The sequence below is a fragment of the Perca flavescens genome, chromosome 15, assembly GCF_004354835.1.
Source record: "Perca flavescens isolate YP-PL-M2 chromosome 15, PFLA_1.0, whole genome shotgun sequence".
Classification (NCBI taxonomy): domain Eukaryota; kingdom Metazoa; phylum Chordata; class Actinopteri; order Perciformes; family Percidae; genus Perca; species Perca flavescens.
This window is the reverse complement of record NC_041345.1, coordinates 17335198-17346417: the sequence shown is the minus strand read 5'-3', so window position 1 is coordinate 17346417 and position 11220 is coordinate 17335198. Positions and strand designations below refer to the sequence as shown.

The 11220-nt window shown below is 41.7% G+C and overlaps 1 protein-coding gene across 3 annotated transcripts; it reads right to left on the bottom strand.

Annotated features, from left to right (window-relative positions):
- Positions 1-6436: 6436 nt before the first annotated feature.
- On the bottom strand, positions 6437-11015 carry ramp2 (receptor (G protein-coupled) activity modifying protein 2). Of its 3 annotated transcripts, none has more exons than XM_028599632.1 (6): positions 10787-11015; positions 10178-10240; positions 10057-10086; positions 8163-8201; positions 7815-7992; positions 6437-7710 (listed from the first exon to the last, which is right to left on the bottom strand). In XM_028599632.1, the coding sequence occupies exons 1-6, from the start codon at positions 10944-10946 to the stop codon at positions 7461-7463; spliced, it is 720 nt and encodes a 239-aa protein (XP_028455433.1). In that variant the 5' UTR covers positions 10947-11015; the 3' UTR covers positions 6437-7460. The 3 variants fall into 3 exon arrangements, with proteins under 3 accessions (XP_028455433.1, XP_028455432.1, XP_028455434.1); XM_028599631.1 differs by having other exon boundaries at positions 10178-10243; positions 10787-11013; XM_028599633.1 differs by lacking the exons at positions 10057-10086; positions 10178-10240; positions 10787-11015 and adding an exon at positions 8462-10033.
- Positions 11016-11220: the final 205 nt, after the last annotated feature.

Sequence of the window (11220 nt, the reverse complement as noted above, 5' to 3'; positions counted from 1 at the left end):
AATCATAGTAATCCAGTGATAGTTGTCTGTACATCCATGCATACAGTGCAAACAGGAACTGCTATTGGAAATTCGGCATACTCTGAATGGTGCCAGTTTGACAAAATTTAAACAAATTTGGAAGAAGTAAAACTGTGTCACAGTGTCAGAAAATGAAATCCCCTGGTCCATATTTCAATGATGAAGATTCAATGGGCCAAGAATGACTTGACATACTACAGAACATACAAAGTCTAGGTAAGTTAATTCTCCACTTTGTTCACTAGTTGTTCCCGATTTCTATCTCCAGACTATGCATGTACCCTTATACAGATAAGCCTTTTGTCTGTACACAAAGATTAACAGCTAGGGGTTTTGGTGACACCACTGTTGCTCATTAATTCAATTCAATTCAATTCAATTTTATTTATAGTATCAAATCATAACAAAAGTTATCTCGAGACACTTTACAGATAGAGTAGGTCTAGACCACACTCTATAAATTCCAAAACCCCAACAATTACAGTAATTCCCTCAAGAGCAAGCATTAGCAGTGGCTATTGCGACAGTGGCAAGAAAAAACTCCCTTTTAGGAAGAAACCTCGGCAGACCCAGACTCTTGGTAGGCGGTGTCTGACGGGCCGGTTGGGGGCGTGATGAACAGTGGTGATAACAGTCACATTAGAAGTCACAGTGACTTCGAAGGTTATCGTGGAAGTTCATGTCATAGCAGGGCACATCGTGTCATACTGAGTAGTGCAGTCTCCTATACCGGATCCTGACTACTCTGTGCGTATGAACATCACAGCAGGGCGTTGCGGGATGTAACGTGGCGCTGCAGAGCACGGGGGAGGCTGCGGATGCAGCAGGACGCAGCAGGATGCAGCCGGGAATGCAGAGAATCGCAGAGCATAGCTCTGCGAAGAAAAAATATAAGGACTCCGGGGAGTAAACTCCCCAGAGCTAGATTAGTAACAAGCATTTCTGGGACAGGATGCATACAAAAGTAACAAGTAGAGATGAGAGAGCAGCTCAGTGTGTCTTAGGGAGGAACAGCCTCCCCGGCAGTCTAGAATTGTAATAGCATAACTTAAGAGAGGCAGGTTAAAGAGAGGTGCCTGGTCGGGCTAGAACTCCCCCCAACCGGGTCGGGCTGTACTGGCCTGCCTCCCTCTACTCTCGCTCGATTATTAATTATACAGTATAGAAAAAAAAAAAAAAAAAAAAAACTGATGACTACGAGGAGAAGCAGTGGGCCGGGTTAGGTGGACGCTTCAACTCCTCGTTCCCTAACTATAAGCTTTATCAAAGAGGAGGGTTTTCAGTTTACTCCTAAAATGGTAACGGTGTCTGCCTCTCGAACCCCGACTGGGAGCTGGTTCCATAATACTGGAGCCTGATAGCTGAAGGCCCTGGCCCCCAGTCTACTTCCAGAGACTCTAGGAACCATAAGTAGCCCCACATTCTGGGAGCGCAGTGCTCTAGTGGGACAATAAGGTACTATGAGCTCTTCTAAGTATGATGGTGCTTGACCATTTAGAGCTTTGTAAGTCAGGAGGAGGATTTTAAATTCAATCCTATATTTCACTGGAAGCCAATGCAGAGAAGCTAATACAGGAGAAATATGATCTCTTCTCTTAGTTCTCGTCAGAACACGTGCTGCAGCATTCTGGATCAGTTGGAGAGTCTTAATGGACTTATTTGGGCAACCTGATAATAAGGAATTGCAGTAATCTAGTCTAGAAGTAACGAATGCATGGACTAGTTTTTCAGCATCGTTTTGAGACAGGATATTCCTAATTTTGGCAATGTTACGAAGATGGAAAAACGCTATTCTTGAGGTTTGTTTTAAGTGGGCGTTGAAGGATATATCCTGATCAAAAATAACTCCTAGATTTCTGACAGTAGTGCTGGAGGCCAGGGTAATACCATCCAGAGTAACTATATCTTTCGAAACGAAGTTCGGCGGTGCGTTGGTCCTATCACAATAACTTCAGTTTTGTCTGAGTTTAACATCAGGAAATTGTGGGTCATCCAGGATTTTATATCCTCAATACACGTTTGAAGTCTTGCTAACTGACCACTTTCATCTGGCTTAATTGACAGATATAATTGGGTATCGTCTGCGTAACAGTGATAGTTAATCGAGTGTTTCCTAATAATATTACCTAGAGGAAGCATATATAAGGAAAATAGAATTGGTCCAAGCACTGAGCCTTGAGGAACGCCATGGCTAACTTTAGCGTGCTTGGAGGGTTTATCATTAACATTAACAAACTGGGATCGTTCAGAGAAATAGGACTTAAACCAGCTTAGTGCGATTCCTTTAATGCCAACTAAGTGTTCCAGTCTCTGTAACAGGATGGTATGGTCAATAGTGTCAAATGCAGCACTAAGATCTAGTAGAACAAGAATGGAGACAAGTCCTTTGTCTGCAGCAGTTAGAAGGTCGTTAGTAATTTTCACCAGTGCCGTCTCTGTGCTATGATTCTTTCTAAATCCTGATTGAAAATCATCAAATAGACTGTTGCTATGTAGAAAATCACATAACTGATTAGCAACCACCTTCTCAAGGATCTTGGATAGAAAGGGAAGGTTAGATATAGGTCTATAGTTTGCTAAGACCTCAGGATCTAGGGTGGGTTTTTTCAGAAGAGGTTTTATCACAGCAATTTTAAATGACTGCGGTACATAACCTGTTAATAAGGACATGTTGATCATATCTAATAATGAAGTGTTTACCACGGGTAACGCTTCTTTGAGTAGCCTCGTTGGGATGGGGTCTAAGAGACAGGTAGACGGCTTAGCTGAGGATATCTTTAACATTAATTGTTGAAGGTCTATAGGATAAAAGCAGTCCAAGTATATGTCGGGAGTCGTCGTTCTTTCTAGCGGTCCTGCATTTAAAGATGAACTGTTAGAAGTTGAGGGCAAAAGGTGTTGAATTTTATCTCTAATTGTTATAATTTTATCATTAAAGAAGCTCATGAAGTCATCACTACTCAGAGCTAGAGGAATAGATGGCTCAGTAGAGCTGTGGCTATCTGTCAGCCTGGCTACAGTGCTGAAAAGAAACCTTGGGTTGTTCTTGTTTTCTTCTATTAATGATGAGTAATAGTCTGATCTGGCCTTTCTTAGGGCCTTCCTATAGGTTTTCAGACTGTCTTGCCATTCCAAACGGGATTCCTCCACTTTGGTGGAGCGCCACTTACTTTCGATGTTTCGTGAGATTTGTTTTAATTTGCGAGTTTGGGAGTTATACCAAGGAGCTAATTTCCTTTGCTTTATCGTCTTCTTTTTGAGAGGAGCGACAGAGTCTAAGGTCGTCCGTAGGCAAGTCGTAGCACCGTCTACAAATGTATCAATTTGAGAGGGACTGAGGTTAACATAGAGGTCCTCTGTTATGTTAAGGCACGACATAGACTGGAATGCTGTAGGAATATTTTCCTTAAATTTAGCTATAGCACTGTCAGATAGGCATCTAGTGTAGAAGCTGCTATCTGGTTTAGTATGGTCAGGTAGCAAGAATTCAAAAGTAATTAAAAATGATCTGATAATACCAGATTCTCATGGAAATATTATTAAATCCTCAATTTCAATACCATATGCCAGCACAAGGTCGAGGGTGTGGTTAAAACAGTGCGTCGCCTTGTGCACACTCTGACTGAAACCGATTGAATCCAGTAATGAGTTGAAAGCAGTAGTAAGGCTATTGCTGTCAACGTCCACATGGATATTAAAATCACCAACAATAAGTACTTTGTCTGATTTAAGGACTACACATGATAAAAACTCTGAGAATTCAGATAAAAATTCAGAATACGGACCTGGAGCTCGGTAGACAACAACAAATATAATTGGCTGTACTGATTTCCGTGTTGGATGTTGAAGATTAAGAACAAGGCTTTCAAAAGAGTTATAATTTAGTTTGGGTTTAGGGTTAATTAACAGGCTTGAATCAAATATGGCTGCAACTCCCCTCCTCGGCCTGAGCCTCTAGGAATTTGAGTATTAATATGACTGGGAGGGGTGGCTTCATTTAGACTAACATATTCTTCATGGCCCAGCCAGGTTTCAGTAAGACAGAATAGATCAATTTGATTATCAGATATCAATTCATTTACGAGTACTGCTTTAGAAGACAAAGATCTGATATTTAGTAATCCACATCTAATTTTCCTATCCTTTTCTATCATTGCTGTGGTAGTTTTAATTCCAATTAGGTTGTTAAGTGTTGCCTCTCTATTCACCACTTTGTGTGGTCTGTTGTTGATAATTACTGGAATAGTACTAGTACCACATGTTACTGGAGTAATACTAGTACTACATGTTATCCTACAGAAAACATTTTCAGATCCATCCACTTGTATAGTGCTATCAGGATCAATACCTGGGGACATGAATCTGTGATATTTTCAACATAATGTCAATACTTGCCTTCTGTTAGTGTGGTCGTTATGTTGTCAGATAGCAGCCTGGCTCCGTGTCGGTTTGGGTGGAGACCATCACGCTTCAGCAGGTTGGGCATCTCCCAGAACAAGTTGAAGTTGTCGACATAGGGAAGGCCCAGGGAAGTGCAGAGTGGTTCCAGCCAGGTGTGGAGCCAGAACAGTCTGGACCATCTCTCCGCACCCTTCCTGTAGGTAGGTAGAGGCCCAGAGATGACAATCCGCTTACCTGTGCCCATCAGGGTGGTGATGAGAGTGGTGAAGTCTTCCTGGAGTGCTATCGACCGTCTCTCTCTCTGATGTCGTTTGTGCCCACATGCACGATGATGTTGTCGACCTTGGAGTGGCGGGCGAGGATGCCGGGAAGTTTGTGCTGGATGTCACGGACCTTGGCACCGGGGAAGCAGTAGACCTTGGAGGGACCGCTGGGTAAAGGGGGAATGTGGAGGTCCCTTACCATGGAGCTTCCGATGACCAGCGTGGAGATTGATGAGTCCGAGGGGGGAGAGTCCGCCCTCAATGGGCGCGTCGACTGTGTGGATGGACCAGGATGAGCTGCGTGGGGACGTGGCAGAGAAGGGAACTCCTCGTCGTTCATCAGAATGCTGTAGCGGTTTTCTAGTCGTAGGGGTTGGGCTGGGGCTGAGCGTTGTCCTGACCGCCTGCTCTGGTGCTTGCTTACACGCCATGGCTCAGGCTGGTGTGGAGTGGAGCTGGTCAGCAGAGCTGGCTGGGTCCTCGGCAGAAGCCGAGGAGAGACAGCAGGGACAGAGGTTGTATTAGTGTGTGGTGGGGTGAGAGTATTGCAGGGCACAGTGGAATCAAAACATCCATCAGTGTGTGTGTGGGGGGAACTTCCAAGGAAATTTTGAGTTAACCTTTTTTAACATTTAACTCTTTAATAGATGACAGTCATGTTGGTAAGTGCTGGTATGAAATTTCACTGTAGCACATAAAACCTAAAACCACTAGAGGGCAGGGTTTCACCAACCCATGTACTGTAAATTGACCATGGGTATTTGACTTGAGTACTGAAAACACAAACATATTGTTTGCTGAAAAAATTGCTGTAACGTGACTAAAAATATATAATTAATACTGTTTCACAATCACATGTTGCAAATTGGCAGCAGAAATTGTTTCTGGCTTGCTGTAACAATAAGGAGTAACACCAAATTGGATGAGATCAGAAGGGGGTGGGGACGAGGATGACCTGACATCTAGAGAGGAAGAAGGTCATCAACCACACTTTCCCTCCCAGCCCAGCCCAGCCAGACGCACACATACACACTCAAACACAGGCCCACCCTGCAGTGCTGTGTTTGCCAGATGAGGGTGTGATACATGACTGCTGTCACGGCTTCCTTCACTACAGTACATTAGCACTTGCACGGCATAGCAACTGCACCATAATATGCTCACTGAAGATACAGTGAAACCCTACCTGAGGCAGAAAGCAATGCCATCTGCACTGCACTCAAGGGAAACAGGTGTCTAATCAAATACTGACAAAGGTTAAAGAGTACCTTTGCCAGAATTGCCGCAACTCTGTTAATGTATCTTAATGTATCAGTGAACATGAGCTGAACTGAATACAGTCTGCTTCTTTCATGTTATGATTGGCTAGAAAAGAACCGGTTTTGATGGGTTTTTGAGGAAAAAATAAGCAACAGCCAACAATCAAACTGTAGATTTAATTGTATAAAATATTTGTTTTAAAGTATATCAAAATACATACAGTAAATGGTGTGAGATCAGGCAGAATGTGTTATCACTCAGATGATACAGTACGTTCACTAAGCCCTGACAATGGCAGTAATATAACACAGTATATAAATACACATTTTTTTCCATATCTGAAAGCACTTACAATGGCTTTATCGTCATCCAAGACTAAATAATACATAACCACATTATCATGATTCAGGTGAAAGATAAAATGTTATCTTTGTATCGTTGCTCAGTGTTTATCGCTATGCTGCACAGACAATTGTTTGTCTGTCCGTCTGTGGTGTTTTGTCTGATCTGGATGGAGATGTTCGATAAAATTTACTTCAATTAGCTTATTGAGGATTGCCGTTGTTTGGACAGGAGAAAGTGCTAAAGGGTTTCTTACTGTTCAAAAATAGACAAAACCAGGAAAGAAATCTCCCTTTCTGGGTATACCCACTCATTGTGTCCCATCTGTAACCTCTGACCTCAAACCTTACACACTATGACACACATAACCAGATCCATGCATCACACCATACTCATTTTCCTGTCCTTTCCTTACACATATAGATAACTTTTTCTAGATCAAATGTGGACATATACCTTATCTAATCCAGACTTAAAATCAGTTTAGGTTGCACATGTCCTCCGCATACATATAGTACATTGTTGAATCGGTGGCTCAAAGCAGAGTTAAGTTTGATTGGCAGAAAAATAAAATTGCATTAGAAGAGTTCAGGAGTTCAGTAATAAAAAATGACCTTGTCTTTTATCAACACAACTGCTTTCCAACATGTAGAGGAGCGTCAATACATCTGATTTTACTTTTGCAAGCTCCAGAGCTTTTGTCATCATAACCCTGAATACTGGGTTCTCAAGCAGAAAACCAAACTTTGTTTTCTAAATAGCGTCTGCAAATTGGATAACTACTAGATAAATGTTCAGATCTCGAGTGGGTTGGTTGAAAACCAAACTTTTATCACAGTATGGTACAGGAATTTATAATTACATAGATTTTGTCACAGTGTGTCTCTGTTAGCATCGAGGAGGTTGTTATTGAACAGATGCAATCATTCTGATGCCACTGATTATGACATTGACGCTAAATCTGTGTCATCTTCTCAAAATGGTTCCTCTAAGGCAAATATTTTAGAATTCCTCTGAAATATTCAGTCCTCTTCAAGGTCACTGGTGGGATGAAAGCTCGTCTGCGGTGTATGTGTTAACAAGCTGTAGTCCTTAGGTTTGGAAAGAAGGGAGAGCGCAGGTCAAAAACATGATATTCTTGGGAATTGTGAGCAAGGCCAAGATTCAGGATTTTCAGGAGCTACCATCCGCATTCTTGGTCTTAAGCACCACGAGGCTAACCATGACAGGGATCAGGCAGATGGGAGTTATCACCAAGGCAAAGACGATGACTGGGGGTGGGTCGCTGAGCTGCTCTGTGGGACAATCCTTGAAAAACCTGGAGTGAATGTTCACAAAGGTCTGTTCCACCAGCGGGTTGGGCCATGGGATCACTAGACAGTCAGATATGTCCTCTGTGCAAAGGCTTAGGTTACTATATAAACTGCAGGGTGGAGACAGGTAGGGTGCAGAAGATGATTCACACATCAGAAAATATTTTTAATGTTTAGAACAATTGAATTGCAAATATGAACACATATTACTTACACGCTCACATTGCCCCAAGTGCACCAGTCAGTGTTGTTTAGTGATGCCATTGCTTCATCAAATTTGGGGAGACATAGAATGTCAAGCATGGTGGAAAGGCAATTCATTGTTGGTGCACCATAAAACTCCTTACAGAAGCTGCAATACCCCTGACAATGGTGAGAATGATTCCCACAAGCTGCATGAGTTAAAGAGTGAAACAAAGAAAAGGAAACACATTGAAACAGATTAGAAAATGACAACAAAGATGTGTTGGACATTTTTAAAAGATCTCCATTAACTTATTTGTTCACAGAATGATATAAGGTTGAACGACTATGTATTAGTTTATAAAGTTATGTCACATACCAAATGGTAGACTCAAGGTAGACTCTCCATAAGTGGCATCTAAAACAGAGTAAAATAAGATTTTTGGATTACAAAACTTGACATCAAACAGTAATGTGGACTATTCCTGCAATAAACACTTATCAAATCTGCCATGTAAAGCCCTTCTGATTTAGTTCATTAAATAAGTTAATCAAAAACATACATCCTAACAAAATTCAATGCAAGAGTATTTTTGTCTATTGTAGCTCATGAGTTCCTTCACATGCCTAGTACTGAGGCAGGCATTTGCAGCTGTAGAAGGGAGACCACACACTCACCGCAGAGAAAGGAGAGGAATACCCCAATGAAACCAAGTGCTCCCTTCATGTCAGAAAAAATGAATAAAAATACGTTTTCCCCAACCGGTGACCATATATAATAACCCTAAACTTCTTAGACTGTGTACAGCGAGGCATAACAGGAAACCCGACAGGATGGAAGAGACGCAGTGTAACCTTCGGTTACCAGATGTCCAAACAGTGTTACCCGCGGTTACCAGATGTTCTTCGAAGATCTGTCTGACGGCCCTGTGCCTTGGCAGCAGCTCTTCCGCTCTCCAACACACGTTTCTTTAGGATTTTCTTCCTTTTTTAAAGGGGTGGAGGCAACAAAGATTGTCCTCTCCATTCTCCCAAATAAAAGGGAGCACACCCAAGCTGGGCTGGACTCACATCTGAAAACCCTTTACTCTTTAACTCTTGTTCTGCTTTTTAGTCTCAGTTTCTCACAGTCGAAGGCCTGGCCAGCTCACAGCATGTCATTTATTTGCCTTTTGGGCTGCCTCTGCCAAATAGGAAACATAAGTAAACATTTAGGGCTTAGCGTTTTGGGGTGGATGTAATCATGACTCTGCAGGGTGTTTTGTGCAGACAGCCATGATTTCATATTTAGGTTAATTTGACCAAACCTGGAAGAAGTTATTAGTCAGAGCTGACCAGCTGTTTAAAAGGCTAGCTAACTGATATTTCCACCAAAAGTGTGGGAAACTTTTAGGTGTTTTATGTCATGAGCAGCTCATGAGTGTGCTACATCTGTAAGGTAGTTTCTCACTGTCTCCCCTCACCACTTTAAAGAGCAGTGTGAGAGAGGTGGTTTCATTGATTGAAAAATTGAATGGTTTATGTTTTCTCACGACCAACTTGTTAATTTATGTCACTGAATCCACATGTTGGGCCTCTCACAACATCTGTTTGCCGAGCAGAATTTTGATTTAGTAATGACATCAGGAAATGTGTCTTTTCAGCAGAGGAGGAGCTCAGAGTTGGGGGGAGTTGGCGGGGGAAGGAGTGGGGGACAGTGAGGGGAAAGAAAAAAAAGGAAGGCACAGGAGGAGGAACAGTGAAAGGGGCGCTGCTCCAAAGTTCCAGTTGTTTCACAACCCAAAGTTCATGTGTTGATCACAGACGTTGCATGGGGTGAATGACGAACAAATTCAGGAAGTTGAGCCAGGTGGGGTCTGCTCATAATGAGGTTTGAGTTAACCTTTAACCCAAACCACTATGGGCCTTGTGTCTACTGCTGTTGACTCCTCACTGGTAGAGACCTCCCCAGGAGTTTGTCTTGGATTCTCATGATAGTACACGCAAGGAGATCTTGGCAGAAACCAGGATCTCTGTGCTCTGCTTTCTGTTTGTCAGTTCCAGGCCAAGCAAATGAGTTTAAGGAATGGATCCAAAACAATCCCCCATCCACACAAATATATAATTTAATATATAATACACTATTTGTAACTGTAAAATATAGAACATGTAAATAGGATTCATGTATTTCTGCTAAGAGATTAAATCAAAACCTGACCATTTGCAAATTTAATTTGTTAGGGAGACACTGTATTATCAGTTATAAGTGTATAAAAAAAAAGTTGTAAACTTACTGGCAACCATCGTTTCTGTTGAGTGATACCCTGTAGAGAAAATAGGTCATGTTAGTCCAAGTAATTGTGGTCATGTATTATTTTTGTTTTATTTTTTTAATTCAAAATACACATAGCCTACCTATCGTAGTGGACGGTTGTTTCGCTAACTTTACATCAACCAGACAAACCACTGTTGTGCATCCTGCTGTAAGTGAAATTAAATAAAGAAATGATTTAATTGAATTATGATACATAATCCTCTGTATACCAATTTCAGAACTTGTGAACGTAGAGGAGGTAAAGGAAATAACCACGAGTAAACTGTAGGGAGTGAACAGGTCAATGCATCCTCCCTTTGTCTGCCATTCCTTTGAGGAAATCTTTCAACTCAAGGACATTTAAACTTACGTTACATTCCCCTTCCACAAAGACCAAAGAACATATTTAATAAACAGGAGCAAATCATTAGAACAGCATGATTCACAAAATAAACTACAAATATCTCAACAACTATTCTACAGCATCATCTTTTTTTTAAAACAAATGTGTTGCTGCTTGGTCACTCTATGACCCTTAAACCAAACTGTTTAAGTGTAAAACTCAACCACCAGACCCGCTAAGCTCCTTTCTAAAAGCCACTCAATCACTGAAAGCCTCTAAGCATTACTCTTGAGAGGTGAGCTAGAGGGCAAAAAAAGAAGTTATATCACAAGAGTGAAGAAATGAACAGTATAAATCCTCTACTTACCCCAGATGAGAAGAGTCACAAAAGACCAAGAAAACATAAGTGAGAAGCTAGTGGCTGTCATTTTGCCTGACAACGTTCTGCCTGTCTTCCCTGGTGGGTAGGGATTACATATCTCAACCTTTTTGCAGGAAGGCTCTATAAAACAACAGGAAGCCCTCATTTCCTAGGATGGGCGGATTCACACAATGGGACAGAGAGCCTCTGATCAGGTTAGAACTACTGTGGTCCACTGGTGTACCACCATCACTCATTATCTCTCTCTCTCTCTCTCTCTCTTTATCTATTTCTTTCTCTCATCCCACCCTCTGTTTTCAAACAGAAAGAGAGAAGTTGGGGAGAGCCCCACCCTCTCTTTTTGTCTCTCTCTCTTACTCTCTGTCTCTACCTTTGATTCATAATTTAATCAATACAGGCAATATTTAGATGTCAATAAT